Genomic DNA, 22,361 nt, shown 5'->3' with positions numbered 1-22,361 from the left:
AATTATGTTCCTTTATAAAATATTGGAGGGGTGAACTTTCTTCACTTGAAATGTGTTTCTGCTGTATTTTTTATTTGGCTGTACACATTTGAAAAAATATATACAGAGTGATACGGGTCTAGGTTAGTGCTCATGTTCATAGTCCGATGAACATGGGATATGCTTTTGTGTTTTTGCCAGAAGGGTGGGAAAGACTAATATGGCAGAACTTGCTTTCTTTTATTTTAAAGTACAAATGACTTGGCATTCATTCTGTGGTTAATGGTTAAAGGCAAAAGCCAAGAAGCACGAAGCCATGGAACTTGTAAAGTCCTGGTGATATTAAGAACAGAAGAATCTTATTAGGAAACATTCCTTGGAGTGGAGAGCCCCCTCCCCAAGGAATTTCTTGTTACTGGCAACCTGCCAATGTCTGAAAAGCTTTAGGGCACAGAAGCACATATTTCTTTTAATATGTATTTAGGTGTTGTTGTTTTAAAAAATGTTCTTAACAGTGGTTGCTCATATTTTTGAAAATGGAAATACTAGTTCTTTGTAATAAACTCACCCTGTAGAGCTTAATACTTCAAGAAAATGTAGTCCCAATATTCTTTTGGAATATACTCTAATGTATGAACAAATACCTAGTTACTTTGTTATCTGTTGTCCCATGATAGAAGTCAGGTACCATAAGCTTGTAATTTATTTTCCTTGTGCTTCATTGTAACTGATCAGATGTAATTGCTATGTGGTAACTTACCAATTATTTTCAAGTATTTACAAAAAATAGTACCCTATATTGTGAGTAACCTTTGGAACTAGATTAATATGAAGCTTTGTGAGAGATGATGGTAGTTCCAAGGTACTCTAGTAGCAACGCATCTTCTCTAAGTTAAATCTAATTCCCAGGCCTTTCCATACATTCTTAAATTATTTAGTGCAACAATGTTTCATGTTAAAGGGAATATAAAGGCTTTTTGTGTAGGGAATTGAAGGTTGCAAAGATGCTTTCATTCAACCTTCAACATTATGTTAATATAGTGAAAACAAATTTGTTCGTCAACGTTTAGCAGTATCCAAGGTTGAAAGCTTTGCTTGCTGTGCAGACTTGATGAATTTTAAGTCTGGAATGTGAAATATTATGAGAGGAGTTGGCTGTGGCATGACTCTTGGATCCTTGCATTTAAATTACTCATCGAAATTCTTGTCTTGTAGTAATTACTTCTCAGTGAATAAAAAAGCACTATGCTTAGGGCAGCTTTCCCCAACATGGCATATTCCAGATATGTTGGACTACAACTTTCATAATCCCCAGCCAGCAGACTAATGACCACACTAGCTGAAGATTATCAGAGTTGTAGTCCGACACATCTGGAGGGTGCCAGGTTGGGAAAGGCTCTCTTGGGAACTAGATGTTTTATAAGGACATGTCTTCATTAACATAGCACAGTAAGTGCTTGTGTGTGTGTTTGATTTCCCCTGTTATAAACAACTAATGAATATCTAAGTTGCAAAATGAAATTACACACTACATAGAGCATAATTAAAAGTTGTCTGAACACTATTTCAAAACAGCAAAGCTGAAGAAATTGCTCCTTGTGTAGTAACTTCGTGGTTACATAGATGTTTTGTGCCTAACCCAGATTACTAAACATATTGCAGGCTTCAAAATCATTTCATTAAATTAGAAGTTTGCTTTAGATATTAGATCTAATTCAATTAGCCTTTTTCCTCTCAAGTTCCTACCTTCATACTATGAATAATGGATCCTTGTATCACTCTGTCTTTTAGTAGGCACTGACAATGTAGTAATACTATGCCATCTTAAAAGCATGGGTTAAATCCAACATCATGGGAGTGGAAGTCTGCTAGCACAACAAGACTTTCTCCCTCTCTCCTATCCCCTTGCAGAACTCTACACTGCCCAAAAATCTGACTTGGGGTGTTTCCCAGCCCTCTGGAGCAGACTTTGAGGGCATACAAGGGGGAGAAGGAATCACCCCGTCCTAGTTCCACTGACAGAACTGCTTCTGTCTGTGGAATTGAACTGTTGGATACAACCCTACGTAACACTTTGTCACCTGATGGGGCTGTTTTCTGTGTCGTTGTATGGTGAGACTTTCAGTTTATTACTTAAGTACAACCTTTTAAAATTCAAGGAGTCAAATTATAACTCTGTTCATTTCTTGATACAGTCCTTTACCATGTTAAGGAAGAAGATTGTTCATTATTGTGGCTTTGATCAGAAAAAGCAAACCAATGCAGTCTTCCTCATAGGCTGTTACACAGTAAGTATTTTAATGTCTAACTTGAAGCTTGACAAGGCCCATGAACCTGTGCTTTTCTTTCAGTGTGATAATCACATTTATGGACCAAATGCCTTGCAGTTTATAATGCTTTTGTCATGGCACATGAAAAGAAATGCATTAATATGATAAAGTGGCTCTATGGTTTTATCCCTCTGTTCATTTCCTTTCATCAGAATGGTTTCTGTATAAACAGTCCAGATGTTCGAAGTTGCAAAGCCTAAAAGACACACATGCTTTGGGGCAATGGAAATGGAGTGGGCTCAGTTTGAGGGAACAATGGTTATAAAAAAAAATCTCCAATGTTAGTTTTCTAAATAAGAAACGGATATATTCCAGGTCAACACTCCCATCCTAAATGTATTTTCTTTGAAGTAAGTCCTACTAATTTTAACGGCCTTAGCCTTTCAGTAATTATGCTTAGCATTCCAGCCATATTTTCATTTCCATTTTTTAATTGAATGTAAATCATATATGAAAAGTTTCTTTCTTTAAAGTAACCACAGGTGTCCAACAATGAGGGGAGGATGAGGAAGGGCAAGGTATTTGCCTGGGAGGTACTTGCCTCCCAAAGGCCCCCCTCTTCTGGTGCTGGTTATGCAAGGAGTTTGCAATAAATTCTAGGGCTCACTCATTTCATGCAGAGTAAGTAGCAATACTCAACATGCCGGATCACCAACCCTGCCTTACACGTACCCAGAATCCTTGCAATGTGTGGAAAGGGGTTTCCTAGTGAAGGTAGAAAGCTTAAAAACATTTTTCTAAACAATAATGGTGCCCAACAGCTTAGATACAAATTTGTTATGGAAAATTGGTTTCAGCGTGCTGGGGGTTGATCTATCTTAAAATGTGTCTTGTAATTTGATGTATCTTTTTGATGACAAATGGTGTTTAGCCCATATATCTGACTGATGGGAAACAACAATGGTCCTAGTGATAAGCATAGGATTGCACAAAGCTTTAATTATTTTAAAGGCCTTTGGAATTGTGACTTAACTTTTTTCATAGTTGCCATAAGTATGTTTGTCCTTGTTTAATCTCCCCCTCCCCAAAAGTCCCGTTACAAGCAAGTTCTATAGTGAGGTTTGGATGAATACATTCATTATGGCATAAGCTTTTATGGACACAGTCCACTTCATTAGATGCATGAAGCATTAACCTTAAGCGGTCTGATTATATATACATGTTTGGGATGTCGTGGGGAGATGTAAGCTGTCAGAGGAAACGGAAATGTAATAAGTACAGACCGTGATAATTACCTTAACAGTTGCCATTTACAAAATGTTGCTGGGTGATCACACAGACATCACTGCATTGGTGAGCAGATTAAGACACATAGTGTGATTAAAACAAAACAAAAAACCCACCTTTGTCCTTGTTCTAACCATAGAAAATAGAATTAAACCTATTGGACTGTATCCAATGCCTCATTAATGCTAATGTAAATTTCATTGCAGTAGCATAAGAGACCTCTAGCACAGCCCCAGTAGTGTTAGCTGATATGATGGTTTTGGGGGGTCAATCCCGTCACTTCAGCTAATATTATTGGTGTTGCATTAGAGGTTCCTTACACTAGCACAGCATAATTTATGTTAGTACTTGTGTCTCATTGGATACTGCCCCTTGATGATTTTTTTTAAAAAAAAATCATACTTCATGTTTTAATTTGTACATCAATGCAATAATGTGTGATCACCCAGTAATGTTTCATGGATAGCAACTGTTAAGGTAATGATCAATTAATGTACTACTTGCATTTCAATTCTTTCTCGCCTCACTGTTTACAATCCCCCACATCAAGCATGTGTATATAAATCTACCAACTTCATGCATCTGATGAAGGCTTCATGCATCTCATGAAGTGGACTGTGTCTATGAAAGCCTAGGCTATAAGAAATTTGTTGGAGATTTATCCAGTGGTAGGATTCCACTAATGCAAATGGCATTGTGATAGCAGATACTGAGTTCTGAGCTATGTGCAAGGAAAGAATGCATCAAAAGTTCCACTTTTGCAATGGGAAAAGGTAGCAAAGCACCACTAGTGTAGGAATTTCTTCCACTAATTGTACACTGGATGTGGGCCTTCATCTCTAAGGTGCCAAAATACTTTTCGCTATTTCTTCGAAAATGGTGACTGCTGCAACACATGTATCATCTCAAAACTAAAAACAAAAGTTCTTCAAAATTATGGTTTTGTTCATAAGCAAATATTAAATATTTAATCAGTTAATTGATGTAGCTGCCAAAATTATCTTGTTATTTAATAGTCATGAGGGTTTTTTTCCTGAACTACTAAGAATTGGCTCACTGGTGTTTTTTTCTTTTTTAAATACACAGAGTCAATTGTTAGCTTGTCCTGCAGTATTTTTTTTAATCCCTTTTGTGGAATCGCAAAGTGGTGATTATTATTTCAGAAAGGAGTGTTGTGTGCTTATTTGTAGTTAATGTGGAAGTATATCAGTGCTGAGCCACTGCTAGCTAAGAACTTCTGATGGCTGTAAACTCACTGTACTTCTTGGCTATCTCTACCATGTGTCTTTTACTAGATGTTTATAGAAGACATTTTGAAAATCTTCAGTAAGATTATAAGAAATCTTAAACAGCATGTATTACACTAGCTCTCTACCGAGTGTGACTATTCTGAATGCTAGGCTTTGTATAGTGTTCTTTATGTGCAGAGCTTTTAACAATGTTTAAAATTGCAAGTTTGACATACTATTATGAACTACCATAACTAAAGAAATATAGAATTAATGTTGGTCCCGTGGCTATCACCAGAATGTTGATGCTTTCAAGCACGTTCCGTACTGGTTGGAGGATTAACATTAAAGGATATTTTTACTATCAGTTAAGTTGGAGTTTACATTAGCCTTTTGATATTTTTATATCATTTGTACCCCAAAGAAGTTACACATTTGTCATATGCCTTCATGAATATATTAAATGCAGATTTTGTGTTGTGGTTGCGGGGCCTTTGATGTCAGGATACACCTAACAGACAGGAATTATTACAGGTTTCCACAGCATTGCAAATACAAAATATCCAAGAACTATTCTCACAAATTTTATTTTAGAAAAAAAGCAATTATGCATACAGAATCATAATTCTTGAAGGACAATGAGGACATGATCCAGAGGAAGGTTGATATGCTAATGCCTTGAAGTTGGTGGGTCTTAAATGGTTGGCTGGCTTCTGGATTGCATCAAGTGAAAACTGGATTTTCCAAGTGTGTATAATTCAAATTGCCGTCATGCAACCTTAAGCAAAGAAAGTAAGCCTCAAATTAAGAGAACTGGAGTACTGTTTATCATAGCCATATCTAGAATCTTTACATAAAATTAATTTTGAGGCAGAGTGTCCATGCTGGTTGTTCCTTCTTTCTATAAAGATTGTGAAGCATAAGAACAAAAGGTATTTTAATTTTTTGTTTGTTTTCAGTCTTTTGTAGACGGCGCATTTTTTCCTGTTATTTCTTCCTGTCAAGTCCTTTGCTTTCTTGGTTCTTTCAATAAGTGTTTCAGAATGGATGATCCAAGTAACCATGTGTAATTTATAAACTGAACTATGTTAGGGACCTGAACTTTTGAAACAGAAGCAAGAAGTCTTTCAAATGTGAAATAACCAAAAATAATTATCAGCAGGGTTATCTAATCCTTATTGTCTGTTAATGATCTGGATTTGATTTGGGGACTTTTGTTACTAATCATCTATACATACCTGTCTTTTATTTACTCACCTGTGTTATATAGATCAGAATGCCATGTCCCTATAAAGAATATTCAACAATAGAGTAGAAGAAGAGTTCTAAAATAAGACATTATGGCTTTTATTTTGCTTAATTAAAAATTAATATGGAAACTTCATTTTATTTAAAAGGCAGAACTATATTACCTTGGAGATGTTTGCAGTTCTTCATGGTCGCAAACTAGAATAACACTTTGGGTTGACTTGTGTCATGGGCACTTTTGATCCTCAATAATATTTCAGGGATCAAGTGAGAGTTTCATTTATTTTGCCTCCGTTTATCTGCTTTAAATCGGAATTAGCTGCTGCTATGTATTCTATCTTCTCACTTTGCTTTCTGCCTCTATCACAGCTCTTCCTTCCCAACCCTGCATTAACTTAGTAACAGTGTTTCTTTTTCTCAGGCATGGCACTAATTATGTCCTTTTGGAGGGGTACCTTTCTTGGGTCCTTACCCCAAGAATTGCTGTAATTCAGGTCATCTTCTCCAGGACTCATCTCTGTGTACTTTATTTTCTCATCTTCCTTCAGGGTAAGCTGTTTCCTTCAACCTCTTGTGGTCCTTTTTTTAAAAAAACCTTCCTAGGTTCAATCTGCCAACATTTCTAGATGTAACCTTATTTTAGATGGAGCTGCTGAAGCAGGAACATCGTCTCTGATGTAGCATTCAAATATCTAACCTCTCCGTTAGTTTCAGTAGAACCTGAAATTAAATATATTTAAAAATACATTTTAATTTCTAGGTTAATGCATGGGAAGCAATGTCAGTGGTATGTTTCATATCCACTGTGTATAGACTCGGATAGCCTCTTCTTCATTTAACAAAATCATGTCTTTGGATATATATTTCAGCTAGTGCTGGTGTGTGTCATTTTCGCAAGGGATGATATATTCCTCTGTCCTTTATTCTTCACTAGGTCTCAAGATCTGTTTTCTCCATACATAAATTAATTTCCCTTTTTATATTAGTTTAGGTTGCTTCTGTTGTCTTTAATTTGCAGTTGTGTTTGTATGCTGGCTTAGGACGATGATTTTTTTCCTGTCTCAGATAGCTTTTCTTCCCCTGCTTTTGTAAAGCGTATGAAAAATGTTGTTTTTAAAGGAACTGTAGAATATAGGAGACACACATGAGCTGAACACCATCTGATCTTGGTTTCTTCTTTTTCTTTCCTTTCACAGGTCTGTCTCTCTCACAGACTTAATTACAAACCAGCTATTTTAACTTTAACTTAAACCATTGCATATTCCCCTCCCACAGAATATTGTATGATTGACTGGGGTTTAGAAATATTAGCTAAATATACCACTTGGTGCTATTGCAGATGAACCCACTGTTAACCTAATTTTTTAACTTTGGTTGCAGTCAGCTGGCATTATATCTGCACTGAATCTTGGAATAAGAAGAAAATAAAGTTCCTAATTTAATTGCTGTTGGTTGATGAGAAATTATGTGCATTTGAGTAGAATGGCATTCCAGGTTGATCTGGTGCCATTTTAAAAAACATATTCAGTTCTAAAGATTTGTAATGTTTTTACATGCTTGTACATAACTATGGAAGTAGTAATCATTGTATAAAGGACAATGTAGTTAGTAGGGGTGTGCATGGACCCCCTGCTCCGCTTCACTTCCAGATCCACGATTTTTGGATCGGGCCGCTTCGCCCCGCCCCCGCTCCGCCCATTTCCGCTCCGCTCCGCTCGGAGCTCCGGATCCGGATTGGAGCTCCGTTTTTCCCCCCATAGGGTTGCATTGAAAGCTAAAAAAGTAAACAACTTTTTTTCTGTTCAAGTTAGAAACCTCACGTTTGGCACCATGACACCTCATGGACGAATACACACGCACACCAAGTTTCAAGGCAATCCCATCATCCCCTGATTTTTGGGGAATTTATGAAAATCTGGCACCCCATTCAGACCCCTTGGGATAGCTCCGTCAATTTGCACGTTAGAAACCTCAAACTCGCCACCATGACAGCTTATCCATGTGTCCACATGGACGCCCAGACTCAAGGCAGTCCCATCATCCCCTGATTTTTGGCGGGGCTCTAACCTCTAACGCACCACCCATAACCCTAAGTCACACCCCTTTCGATAGCTCCATCAATTTGCACGTTAGAAACCTCAAACTCGCCACCATGAAAGCTTATCCACGTGTCCACATGGACGCCAAGTTTCAAGGCAGTCCCATCATCCCCTGATTTTTGGGGAATTTATGAAAATCCAACACCCATTCACACCCCTTTCCAATAGCTCCGTCAATTTGCACGTTAAAAAAACCCCTCAAACTCACCACCATGACAGCTTATCCAGGGATACATACGCCGCACGCCGAGACTCAAGGCAGTCCCATCATCCCCTGTTTTTTGGCGGGGCTTAAACCTGCAGACATCTCAATGGGGCCATTTCAAAGGAAATCCCAACATGCCATGAATTGGGGAGTAGAGATCAACCTATATGAATCTTCTTCCACACTTGAAAAATGGATTTGGAACTTCCAAAACTCCAAGTGAGCGCAGGAAGGTCTTCTCCCCTGAGTCAAAGCCAGACACACACAACATCCCTGCAAGGCGGGCAGGGGAGGAGAGAGGGAAGGCAGGTAGGCAGGCAGCAGACATTTCTGGGGGCATAAGGAAGTGAGCCAAGGATAAGCCAGTAATGCATATAAAATGGAATAAATAAATAAATAAACAAAGGAGGGGTGGAATTAAAAGCAGCAGTGTTGCTGAATAAACAACAAGAAGAACTTTTTTAAAAAGGCTATATCTGTCTTTTACCAGCAATAGGGGGACGTGCCCAGGGGACAGGGAAGCAGCAGCTGCCAATTTGACTGGTCAACCAGTCTTTTAAGAAGCAAGGCTGTCAGTTCAACTCATGAAAGCCATTGCTCCACCACAACAGAAAAGTGGAACTGTCACTTCAACTCATGATAGGCATTGCTCCACCACTAAGAGAAGTAGACCGCTCACTTCAACTCATGATAGGCATTGCTCCACCAGGTTACTCTCTTTGGAAGGCTCTGATGGCCTTCCAAGTACAGGAGAGAGTGGGGGCACGTCCACAATGAGATGCCCTAGGGGAGCTCATCCCCTTGTACCACATCTTTTCAGTTGTTCCCCAAAGTTAGGGTGGGTAGCAGTGCTGTGTTTCTATCTCTTATTATTGGCTTAGTATATGATTTCACAGGTTGTGTTTGTGCATTTGGTGGGGCTACTGTTTTAAAAAACACTGGGAAAAGTCCGTTCAGACTAAGAAAGAGAAGTTCCCAGAATCCCAAGTTACCCGTTTTGCCTATCCCCTCCTCCAACTTTGGGATCATGTGATCATGACCGGGAGTTGACTCTGCCCCTCAGCAATCGAAAAGGTAATCTTTTTCCCGCCTTTACCCTACTATTTAAAAAATTCTAGCGTGCGACCCGCACCACGCAGAGAGGTGAGAGTAGTCTCAAAATGACCCCCATCCACGACTGTCTAAGCACAAGAATTTTCAGAACGATAGCTTAAAAACAACCCAGTTATCCCCGATTCTTTTCCGCAATGTAATCCTATGGGCGAAAACCGCCGTTTGACCCGCGCTGTCCCTGTTTGTTGACCCGATTTTTTAAAAAATATAGCACGCGACCCGCACGATGCAGAGAGGTGAGAGTAGTCTCAAAATGACCCCCATCCACGACTGTCTAAGCACAAGAATTTTCAGAACGATAGCTTCAAAAACAACCCAGTTATCTATGGGCGAAATGTTTCAAGATGGCGATTGGAGCGCTCCGCGGAAAGAGAAGCGCTCCGAAAATGGTCGCTTCTCTTCGCCTTGCTTCTAGGGGTCCGCGGTCCGCTTCTACTCCGCCTCTGGGCAAGGCGGAGCAGGCCAATTCGCTCCTGCTTCTGCGCTTCTAATAGGAGCGGAGCACATGCCTAGTAGTTAGGCCAGTAAATGGCCTATGAGAATTGATTGCCAAAGCGCTGTTGAAAATAAGTAATTATGTATTCTATCAATGCCTGGGAGGGAGACTGTTGGGCATCCTGTGTAAGACAAATGGGGATGAAATATCCTTGTGTTCTTAAGAATGTTTCTAACTAGAATAAGTAACGTTATAGTAGATACCCAGCAGTAAAAATGTAGAGGATTTCAAAGAAAAATATTGCTGGAATATAAGAGCATTTTAGTTTTACTAGTTGGATTTTTTCTTTTTCTTTTTCTTGGTGATCTATTTTTTTTAATTGCCACAAGTATTTCTTTTTCTTTTTATAACTGTGGGGTCCTCTAACTTTCTGTAAGAAACTGATTCCTTTCTAATGTAAGGCACAATAATTTATTTAAAACTGTAAACACTGATCGGCCCAGAGATTAGATTTCTTTTTTAAGTAGCCTGTACTTAAGCCGTACTTTTAACAGAAATGTTAGCTGGCTTGATGAATAACAACAACAACAACAACAACAACCTCAAAGAAATGAGTATATTTGGAGATAGCTTTTGTCCAGCGAGTCCATTGCATTTGTCTACCTGGAGAATGCAGCAAGAGTTACTAGCTGCTTTGCCTAGGGAGAGAGGATAAGACTGTGACCTGCAAGTTATGTATGCATGTATCCAACGTGGTAAATGCAGCTGGGCTCAGCAGCTGTTTTGTCCGTCTTGCCTCTGGCAGGGTAAGAGGCATCTAACCTGAATTCATACCTGGCCTACATTGTGCTAAAATTTAATTTGTGCTTACATTCTTCCAGCACACAGGTTCCTTATACTGGCTATGGAGTTCCTCAGTGCAAAAGTACTAGCCTGCAAATATTAGAGGTTGTGTCATCCCTTATGGCAAATACAGCCTGTTCAAGCGTTTACCACCCTGGATGGATGAAATTATTATTATTATTATTTATTTATTTATTTATTTATTTATTTATATAGCACCATCAATGTACATGGTGCTGTACAGCGTAAAACAGTAAATAGCAAGACCCTGCCGCATAGGCTTACATTCTAATAAAATCATAATAAAACAATAAGGAGGGGAAGAGAATGCAAACAGGCACAGGGTAGGGTAAACAGGCACTGGGTAGGGTAAAACTAACAGTATAAAGTCAGAACAAAATCAAGTTTTAAAAGCTTTAGGAAAAAGAAAAGTTTTTAGCTGAGCTTTAAAAGCTGCGGTTGAACTTGTAGTTCTCAAATGTTCTGGAAGAGCGTTCCAGGCATAAGGGGCAGCAGAAGAAAATGGACGAGGACGAGCAAGGGAAGTAGAGACCCTTGGGCAGGCAAGAAACATGGCATCAGAGGAGCGAAGAGCACGAGCGGGGCAATAGTGTGAGATGAGAGAGGAGAGATAGGAAGGAGCTAGACAGTGAAAAGCTTTGTAGGTCAACAGGAGAAGTTTATATTGGATTCTGAAGTGAATTGGAAGCCAATGAAGAGATTTCAGCAGTGGAGTAACATGGTCAGAGCGGCGAGACAAGAAGATGATCTTAGCAGCAGAGTGGTGAACAGAAACCAACGGACTGATGTGAGAAGAAGGAAGGCCAGTGAGAAGAAGGTTGCAGTAGTCCAACCGAGAAATAACCAATGCATGAACAAGAGTCTTGGAAGAAGAGACAGACAAAAATGATCGAATCCTGGCAATATTATACAGGAAAAGGAGCATCACTACATTGAAAGAATGTAATGGAGTGCTAATGACAGCTGTCACTCCTCATGGTAAAGCCTGGTGGAGGAGGCAGTCTTGGGCAGATAGATCGTGGTGGAAGCAGTGACCATCACTTCCTTTATTTGGATGATGGCTTTCAAAATGATGGGTCTCCCATTAAAAATGTGTTTTCTCTTAGTGTCTTCCCATTTATGCTGCCATTACATCCTTTGTAAGAGATGGTGCTTGTGAGGAGATGATGTTAATATGTTATGTTGTAAAGAATATAATAATTTAGTATTCCCCCACCCTTTGTGTGCATGCACACACACATGCATATTGCAAATGCAGATCTGCCTGCACATTTCTGCAGTGGTATTTTATTTGTTATGTAGGACAGTCTTGTGTTGAACATATTAACAGTAACACTTGTAGCTAGCTTATTTGTGTTGTAGAGTCTCTAAATTCATGGGGGGCTGTTACATATTGACTGCATCAATGCACATGGCCAGTGAATCTCTGCTTCAAGATTAACAGTGATAGCTTGTTGTGCTGCTGAATGTGTAGCATCTGTTCATCAAAACAGGAGTTGAACGTTCTTGAAACATGGTTTGCCTCCTCAATCCAAATAATGGATAATTACCTTGTGTACAGCTACAGTGTCTTGGGAATGCTAATTGGATAATCAAGACTTGCAGCCGCTGAATTATGTTTTGCCTGTAATTTTAGTCTTTGTTTCACGTAGTAGGAGAACACTGTTGTTTGGGGAGATTGATTGCAAAATGATATCACCTAACATTTAGAATATTTTTAGCATTGAAATATTTTTCTGGTTAAGAATTGATAGAAATCCACACTTGCTCAACTTTCCTGTTTTTAATTTATTTTTAAATACAGCATATCTAAATTCTCAGTTATAAATTAATATTAAATAAGGGATATAACAATAGTCACCTTTCCTATCTTGTGCTGATGGGAGTGGTTAAGATCACATTCCAATGTGTATGTCTTTGACAAAGCTAGTTATATGTTGCGAGAGATAATTTGCCACAATATATAGTAAATAATTCAGTTAGATAACATTGATGGAAATCCTACCGTTTCTGTCAGATGCAGGCTGGCTGTGGAAGTCAGGTCTAACTGATATATTATGGATATGGTTTGGTTTCCTTGCAGGTGCTAAATGCAGTTTCTGTGATATGGTGCCCAGTAGTAAACATGCAATTAGAAACCTAGATGTGGTTGTTTACTTGTTATAGTGCTATTGTGTCCGCAAAAACCTGGTTAAACCAACCTTGTTTGTTAAAAACTCAGCAATTTGGTAATTTTGAGCATTTCTTGGGCCAAGTTTGTATCTTGTGAAGAACATGTTAGAACACCTCTTTGAATAGCTATTTAATTTTGAGTTGCAATTCTTCTTGGAGCTTGAAAAGTATTTACATATGCTTAATAGCTTGTTCTTTAGCTCCATTTGCCATATTCATTTTGGCCACCATGTTACATTAAACCAGCTGTCTGGTGCCCTCTAGATGTTTTGGACTTCAACTCTCATGAGCCCCAGCTAGTATGGCTAATAGACAGGAATCTTCGGAGTTGTAATCCCAAAACATCTGGAGGACTCCAGGCTGGGGAAAGCTACATTATACCTAATCTGTTTCCCAGCCCTCTATATCACTGTGTGCGTGTTATCCTTTGTTCTGTTTTTTATCCTACTTGTGGTAGTGACCAGGATGCAAGAATTTTATCTTGCACTTAACTTCTCAGAAGTACAATATAAACATTTCTTCTCTTCTCCCCCACCCCTTTTTCTGAAATAGATAATATATCTGAGAGAATCTCCAGAAACGGTATACAGACATTTATTATCTGGAAATGCATCGTATCTTCCTTTCAGGTAAATAAAAAGCATGTATTTGAATCATCCATTTTGCACATTTCTTTTGAGGTGGTGGGGACACTGATCCCATCACAACTTGCAATTTCTAGGTCTATTTTTGCTACCCATGAAACTCTTCAACTCCTTATAAAAAAATCCCAACCCAACATAATCATTTTGGGGGAGACATGAGGAGTCCCATGCAAGCTGTGGTGGGAAAATGTGTAGAGGCCAAACTTGATATCAGACCCCATGTCTACCTACAACACATCTAGGCCTCAGCTGTTTCACAGTCAGAAAGCTAGAAATTGTCTACCTGCAGAGCAGTTAATTTAAGAAATTGGGCCAAGCTACTGGCTGTGTCATAAATATAACAGTACATGAGGAATTAAACATCTAGAAAACATGTAGTCATTCTACAGCTGAGGAGCACTGAGGCTGTCTACTCTGAGAACTCAGTACAAGCAGAGCATCCAAAAAGTGAGCCGCATATGCAGAACCTAGGCTCACACAGACGGCGGTCTCTGCTGCCACCGCCATTTTCTCTTAGCTCTGCTGAAGGATAATCTGGCTGTCTTGGTGGATGCAGCATGCTCCTACTCCTTGGAAGACTGGTGCTGCAGTTCATGACTAGAGAGCTTTCAGGCAGGGGCCTAGGCTGTGTGTGAGCACCACGGCTGGGCTGGTGGTAATGGCAGACTGAAATGAGTCTGCAATCTCTTCCTGTTGCCAATGCTCAGTTCACTGCCCAAAGAGGGCAAGGAAGCTGTCCTATTTTGACCAGGCTCTGAGCTCATAGGGGAAGTAGACTGCAGCAATGACACTTACTGGAAGGCAAGTGTAACTGGTCAGGTAAAGCAGGTACAGCAAGGGGAGAAGCAGTCAGGACCTTGGACAGGTCACTGTGAGAAGGCGTGGATGGAAAGGGAACTGTTACTTGAGCAAAGTGCAGGAACCTTAGGAAGGCTGGCCAGCCTAGTCCTGGTGTTGGCCCTGCCCCCTCTGAGGAGCTTTTGTGCCCTTAAAGAGCCACTGCCTGATACTGCAGCCTTTGGCTCCTATGGTGCAGAGGGTGACAGGAGACTGCTTTGGAAGTTAGTCTTCTGAATCTGAAGAGTCTGGTAAAACAGTGTCCTCTGGCCTGGAAAGGAAGAACTCTCAATGGGAGATGCTGACTCCTTAAGAATCGCATCCATCCTAGTGTTGTGCTTGAGTATGAATCAAGGCTGGAGAACATGACAGAAACCAGCCACATGCAGGTTCATCTCACTGGAGTAGTGCCATAGTGTGGGAGGTACCAGTTAGTGTGCATGGAGGCCGTTGGGATTTTGCATCTATGCACATGGGCCCCTCCCTGCCCAGTATGCATGTGTGCATCATGGAAATATCACAAATAAACAAAACTTTAGGTTAATGGGGATTGGAAACAGGGAGGAAAAGTAAGCTTTCTCCGCAATGTAGAGGACAGATATCCCAAGACGAGTTCATTTCTCTTTAGTTGGTTGGCAAACTTAAATATGAGAGCCAATAAAAGGGTGCAGTTAAAGATGCCACTGAGTAGAGGCTATGCCTATTCTCTGGATTGTTCTCTCCAGGATGTGAGGTAAGGGACAGGGTTATACCTCCTCAATAGCTTTATTGGGGCATTCTCTCAAGCAATTAATCATGTAGAGGGCTAAAATCCAGTCACCACTAGCTGAATTTGGACATTCACTAGACACAGTTGACTATCGTGTAGAGGAGAGCTGTGATGAGCCCAGAGGCCTCACTCCTCGACTGTGCACACGTTGAGGGGGAAAGAATGTCTGTAGAGGGATGGAGCTGCCTTATACACATAGGCTTCCTCTGTTATTTGGAACTGTGATTGTATAGGCTTCCAAGTTAGGGAAGGAGCCTACGTTAGGGAAGGAGGCTCCTTCCCAAGTTAGGGAAGGAGCCTCCTAGTAGCCACCTGCCAAAGGAAGTGAGGCAGGTGGCTACTAGGAGGAGGGCTTTCTCCGCTGTGGCACCCCGGTTGTGGAATGAGCTCCCCAGAGAGGTCCGCCTGGCGCCTACACTGTACTCCTTTTGTCGCCAGCTGAAGACCTTTTTATTCACTCAGTATTTTAACACTTAATTTTAACTTAAATTTAAATTATACTGTTTTAACTCTGTATTTTAACCTTATATCAATTTTGCTGCGTGGTTTTATCCTGGTTGTGCTTTTTATATTGTATTTTGTATTTGTGTTTTTAACTTGTTGGTTGTTTTATGATGGTTTTAATTTTTGTGAACCGCCCAGAGAGCTTCGGCTATTGGGCGGTATAAAAATGTAATAAATAAATAAATAAATAAATACGTACATAATGCAAGCTCCTCTGCTCTCTCCCTCTACATGATTGTTAATTGCTTTAGAGAATGCCCTAAAAAAGATATTAAGGCAGTGTAAACCTGTCCCTTACCTCAGATAGTGGAATGCCCAATGGACTCTCCCTCCGAGAGCCTCAGAAGAGCTCCCTCCCCCCACCACCACACACCTGCACATGACTCTTAAGCAGCCCTCTAAAAGGTTGCGCATTCCTGGTCTACACTGACTGGCAGCAGCTCTCTGACACGGGTCTATCCCAGCCCTACCTGGATTGAACCTGGGATCTTCTGCCACATCCCCAATAGTTTGGTGTAAGATTCTAGAAAAGAAATAATTGTGTGCTACAACACTGGAGAACAGTTAAGTGCTCTTTTAATTGACATTTAAGTATTTGGTTTATAGGAAACACTGAATAGAGTGTGTTGTAGCCAGATTAGGCAGCTTAAACTATTTTGCCTAGGAAACAGCAAATTACTCCAGCTATCAAAATAAGTTCAGATATGTGTGCCTTGCAGGGATGCTGCGTTTGGTACTTGCAGTTTTCATCTGACGTTGCTTGACTGTTTTCATGCAATAAATAAGGTGAGTAAAATAAATTCCTTGTCTATCTGAACTAGAAGCTTGTACTTCATTCAAAACCCTATGGAACTCTTGAACAACTTTAAATTTAAAATGTTATTCATTGAAATATTGGGAAATTAAGAAGGTTGAAATAAGCCATATCAAATTAAGAGTTGGATATGAAGGTGCGTTGCAAGTTCAGTAAAGTACTTGTATGCATACAGGAAGACACACAGAGCCCTCTAAATTCCATCAACCACTCTTGCTCCATCCCACCCCCTGCTCTATCCCACACTGCTCCAGGGGGTCCTATGACTTTTAATTTTCACTGGCTAGTAGATCCAGATGTCCCATCCAGATGTGTCCCCCCCATTTCACAGTACTGTAGAGGGTCCTATGTCAGGAGTTATTTTTCACTGGCCAGTAGTCCAGATGTCTGTTACACTGCAGTGAGAAGGGAAAGCTCTGTGGGAGCAGAGCTCTGCTCCCATTTCCCTAGATCTACCTCATTGATTTGTAAACAAAGGGATTTAAATAACGTTTTAAGTATTCACAGTACGTTCTCTCTCTCTCTCTCTCTCTCTCTCTCTCTCTCTCTCTCACACACACACACACACACACACACACACACACGTATGTATATATAATATATATATGTAACATTATATATCAGACAGGGAACCTATTATACTGCTCACTGGTTAAAAGCCACATCTTGAAAGAATATGTTTATTGCTGATTTTACCAGGCTTCTCCGTGTTTAGCGCTCTCTCTTATGGATTTTAGGCTTTGCAGTATGGCTTCCTTGATTTCAGTTCATTTGATGTAGATGAATATGAGCATTATGAGGTAAGTATCATTCTCTTTGCTGGTTACTATTTATAATTACTACTGAGACTGTCTTTGCATAAAATGGGCATGCATTACTTATAGCTCTTGATTTTTTCTGTTTTCAAGATAGTCTATATCTAAATATGTGGAGTCAAGGAAAGTAAGGTAAATAACCAAAAGATGTTTCAATACACTTAAAGCTGTCGCATGACAGTGTGAGAGCATGTGGTCTATAATCCTAGATGAAATTGGAATTACACATTCTTATACTGCAAAACCTTACATCAGCATTCCTTGTCATCTTCACTTTGTTCACTGAAGCAAATATGATTAATGCCAGAGATGTTTTAGGGATGAAGTGAACAGTTCATTTGTGTGTTTTTTGACAGAGGGCAGAAAATGGAGACTTTAACTGGATAATACCCCGAAAATTCATTGCCTTCAGTGGACCTCACTCAAGAAGTAGAATTGAAAGTGGTATGTTTAAAAGATTAAAGGGCGTGGGACAGAAAGCGTACATGGCTGCTTGTCATTACTTATTGGGTTATCAGCTGTACAAATACATTTTTGAAACACAAAAGCATGTTTACTTGTTTTTGGTGGTTGCTTTTGAGTGAAGCATGAGTGATTGAGCAGCTTCTCACCACCCGATACTTCCTGCTACAGCTGAGTGGCGCTAAACAATGTTGAACGTGATGTCCAAACTGAGTATTCTGGGTTGTTACAATCCAGGGTTGTAACCCATGATTTGTTCTTGGCTTACAAGTCTTTTTGTTATCTCTCACCCAGCAACCCACAGTTCTGGGTTCGGCTGTTTTAACAACCCAAGGTGGAGCATTCCTGGGTTGTTTAGTTCAGTAAGAGGAAGTGGGCAGGAGTCAGCATGCCTGATCACTTCCACTCCTTTATGACTACCCATGGTTTAACAACCCATGGTTAGTAGTGACATGCAAACTGAGTGTGTTTTGCACTGCCATGAATATTCTTTTTTCTTCTTCATTGGCTTCCTTCCAGGTTATCCACATCATGCCCCTGAGGCCTATTTTCCCTACTTCAGAAGACATAATGTTACCACTATAATCCGCCTGAACAAGAGAGTGTATGATGCAAGAAGATTTAGAGATGGAGGCTTTGAACATTATGATCTCTTCTTTGCCGATGGAAGTATACCTAGTGATGCCATCGTCAAAGCATTCCTAAATATTTGTGAAAATGCTGAAGGTGCTATAGCAGTTCATTGCAAAGGTATAGAAATGATGAGATCAAACCCTTAATGTGATGTCTAAATTTATTTTAATTGTTTTTATAACATGCATTATCAACCTTTGTGCATGGCTATTTGACTTGGCTATTTTACTGCCTCAGGCTGCATTTTTAAACAGTTTGACCAGCATTACTTCAGTTTCTCTTTAAAAAATGAAGCTATTTGGAGTAGGATGACACTTCATTTTTTCACCATTACAACACAGGAGATGAGCATTTCTTCCACCTCATCCCCAGTTGCTGTGGCCTTTTGCTAGGTTTTTGCCAAGTTCCAGGTGGAAGCTTGCTAATCAAACATGGTTTAGGTCGAACTTCAGAAATGTAAGCAGCAGGCCTCTAATCATACTACTTAATGTCTCAGTTCCAGTGGACTCCACTTTATCATAATAAGCATGTTCAGTCCAAGTTACCTGCAGAAATTAGTGGTAAACTATTATTCATTCTTATTATAGATTTTTAGACATCTTTCTTAAAACTGAGGCAACTTACAACAAAATTAGGACATACAAGATTTAAACATTTAAAAATGTAACACCTAATTTCCACTAAAACATAACCACCACATAAATAAAAAGAGCAGATACAGGCAAAACTCACCATAGATCAGCCAAGAGATATGTATAGCTAAAAACCTTCTTTCTTTTTAAAGTTAACATTTTTGGGTTTCACTAGTTGTCCTCTTCCTTCTGTAGCCCACCTGTACTACATATAATTTGCTGCGGAGGGTAGGGGGACCAGTTTCTCGGACAGTATAGGAGGTCCCAAAGGGACCTAAGTAGGAGAAAGGGGGAGCTTGAAAAAATCACAACCGTCCATTCATGGAAACCTCCACTAGATTAAAGAGCCTTCCATGAACAGAAGATCACTGTTGGTTACGACCCATTGTGAGTTGTCCTGACTTCCTGGATTAAAACAAACAAACAAATGAGCTTGTAGCTCTAATTCATCCCATAGACCCAGTGGAGTTTTTCGCTTTTCAAAGAATTTTTTAAAGAAATACATTTATTTATTTAAAATATTTCTTGGCCACATTTCAGGGCAGGACCCATCGCAAAGTGGCATACAATAATAAAAATCATGTAATAAAAAGGCATTTAAAACACACACACAGACAAACACCAATACAACAGACATCTGCATAAAACAGAATCTATAGCATACAATTGCAGCTATAACCCAGTCTCATAAAACATAATTGGGAGAAGGCCAAAATAAGCAAGTTTTTATAGCCTTCCTAAAAGCCTGCAATTATGGGGCCTAGCGGACTCCCAATGACAACTCATTCCAGAGGTGTGGTGCCACTGGCGAAAAGGTCCTCTTTTGTGTAATGCCCATCTTACTACCCTCAAAGGTGATCAAGTGAGAAAGGCCTCCTTTGTTACCTTAAAAGTGCAAACAGGGTGAAATACAAGTGAAGGTGGGCCTGCAAATTGGTCCCAAACCAGTTAAGTCTTTAAAGGTCAAAACCAGCTTGGAAAACCAATGGGCTTGGAAGCACATTGGTAACCAGTGCAGCTGAAGCACTAGAGGTATTATATTATTGCCTTGCTCCCACCAACGCTTAGGTGGCTGCATTCTGCAACAGCTGAGGTCTCCAGACCATCCTTATTGGCACCCCAATGTGTACAGCGCATAATAGTTCCTGGACATCACTGATATACGAAGAAGTGAGGCAAGGTCCTCCCCAGATAGGGCTGCAGCTGGCGTGCTAGCTTAAGCGGGTTAAACGCAACTGGATGTTGCAGCTACTGGGCTTTCCCAGTTAGTGCAGAGTCCAAGAGGACTTTGCACTAGGTCTTTTACGTGCACTGCAACCCCATCTAAGACCAATTGTAAATCCTCATACAGAGTTGGTTTCTCAACCCACAAGATCTTTGTCTTGGTGGGATTAAGTCTCAGCTTATTCTCCCTCATCCTCCTCAAAGTAGTTCCAGATACTGATTCAAAAGTTCAACAGCCTCCCTGAGATGTGTAAAAGGAAACTAGAGGTAGAGCTGAGTATCATCCGCACACTGATTACACTTCAGCCCAAATCCTCTGAACTCTTCCCCAGTGGTTTCATGTAGGTGTTAAAAAGCATGGGGGACAGAATGGAACCTTGCAGCAGCACGTTCTGAGACCACTCCTTACAGGAAAGACTGGAACCATTTTAATATTGTGTCTCCTAAGCCCAACCCAGATAAACGATCCAGAAGGATACCATGGTTGATGGTATCAAAAACAGAAAGGTGCAGAATAATCAACAGGGTTGCACTCCCTTGACATATAAAATGGAATGCATGCTAAACAATACTAATACAGAGTTACAAAGAATTTCTATCTGTTAAGTTAATAACTTATGTAAAATGGTTTCCGAGATGTTCAAATCTGGGATTTGGAAGAAGCAATTTAGAGGTAAGATAGCTGAAAGCTGAGGAGTCTTAGTCAAACAGAATGGTTAATTCTCCTTTAATTTGTACTTGCTTACAAAAGATATTGGGAAAGCAATCCAGTGCCCCTTAGACAGCATCTGGGGGGCCATAAGTTACTTCTGATTCCTGGATCTGAGATCAGAGATAGCACTCCTATTTTGGAAAGAGGAGTCTGAGCTCTCTACCATCTTCCTTTCGCAGCTGCTTCTCTGAGGTAATGAAAGCAACCTTGGAGAGAAGGTAAAGGAGGTGTTTCCATGGGCAGGGAGGGGAGGTGACTGGAGAAGCTAGCTTATGCAGCATCCACGGGTCTCTCCAGCCTCCTTCCTTCCCCCTCCACAGCACCCAGCTAGATGGGCAAAAAAGCCCATCTAGCTAAAATGTAAAGCAAGAGGTATGGCAGAGGTGACAATCACTTCACACTATAGTTCCTATGCTCCAAACATAGCCTGATGTGCTAGGAAGACCAGATCTAAGCTGTTTAGTAGTATAGGCAACATACAACAATTTTAGGATTTGCCCTGCTGCTTTTAAAACTTGAATGAGGATCTGCCTACAAATGCCTGAATAAGAATGGATTTGTTGTGTTTTATCCAGCTGGTCTTGGCAGAACTGGCACACTTATAGCCTGTTATATTATGAAGCATTACAGGATGACTGCTGCTGAAACTATTGCCTGGATTAGAATATGCAGACCTGGCTCTGTGATTGGATCACAGCAGCACTTCTTGTTAGAGTAAGTAGACCTTTAAACACAAATATTTAGATAATTGGTTCAGTACTTAAATGACCAATTATTTATGTGCTCTCTCTCTCTACGTCCTGACTGAACTCACACACACACACACACACACACACTGGCTATCCTCATTTCTGGGATAGTTTTGGCTGTGTGCCACTCAAGGGTGAGCTACTTGTGGTCCTCCAGATGTTGTTAGTTTATGGCCTTAGCTAGACCTAAGGATTATCCCAGGCAAATGGAGGGGTCGTCCCTGCCTGCTCCTGGGATCCCCTGTGTGTCACTTGGATTCACAGGGATGATCCCAGGATATAGGCCTGGTCTAGCCATGGCCTATGATTTCCAGAGATGAGAGAAATTATGGGAGTTGCAGTTCAACAACATCTGGAGGACCACAAGTTGCCTACCTGTGGCTTAGATGGGGTGCTTCTGCTGCTTGCTGCTTTTCATATCAGAATGAGATCAGAAACTGTGGCACAAACAACCTACAATTTGTCTCTGGTCAAAGCTGCATGTCAGTGGCTGAATGTGCTTTACTGACTTAGGCCTAATCTACACCAAGCAGGATATTTCACTATGAAAGTGGTATATAAAAGGCAGGAGCCACACTACTGCTTTATAGTGGTATTGAAGTGCACTGACAACTGTTGGGGCCCATTGACACATATATCACTTTCATACTGCTTTCATAGTGCT

The 22,361-nt window shown here is 40.3% G+C and overlaps 1 protein-coding gene across 6 annotated transcripts in view; it reads left to right on the top strand.

Moving 5' to 3' along the window:
* CDC14B (cell division cycle 14B) overlaps nt 1-22,361 on the top strand; it is a 57,082-nt gene that overhangs the window by 17,898 nt on the left and 16,823 nt on the right. For all 6 annotated transcript variants that reach the window (XM_063129428.1, XM_063129426.1, XM_063129427.1 and 3 more), the window contains 7 exons: nt 2,175-2,267; nt 13,455-13,531; nt 16,376-16,442; nt 17,208-17,270; nt 17,642-17,729; nt 18,267-18,497; nt 21,524-21,662. In XM_063129428.1, the coding sequence (XP_062985498.1) occupies nt 2,175-2,267; nt 13,455-13,531; nt 16,376-16,442; nt 17,208-17,270; nt 17,642-17,729; nt 18,267-18,497; nt 21,524-21,662 (758 nt within the window). The remainder of the gene's footprint in view (nt 1-2,174; nt 2,268-13,454; nt 13,532-16,375; nt 16,443-17,207; nt 17,271-17,641; nt 17,730-18,266; nt 18,498-21,523; nt 21,663-22,361) is intronic.

The sequence above is a fragment of the Elgaria multicarinata genome, chromosome 6, assembly GCF_023053635.1.
Source record: "Elgaria multicarinata webbii isolate HBS135686 ecotype San Diego chromosome 6, rElgMul1.1.pri, whole genome shotgun sequence".
NCBI lineage: Eukaryota > Metazoa > Chordata > Lepidosauria > Squamata > Anguidae > Elgaria > Elgaria multicarinata.
This window is presented reverse-complemented; position numbering and strand designations above follow the sequence as displayed.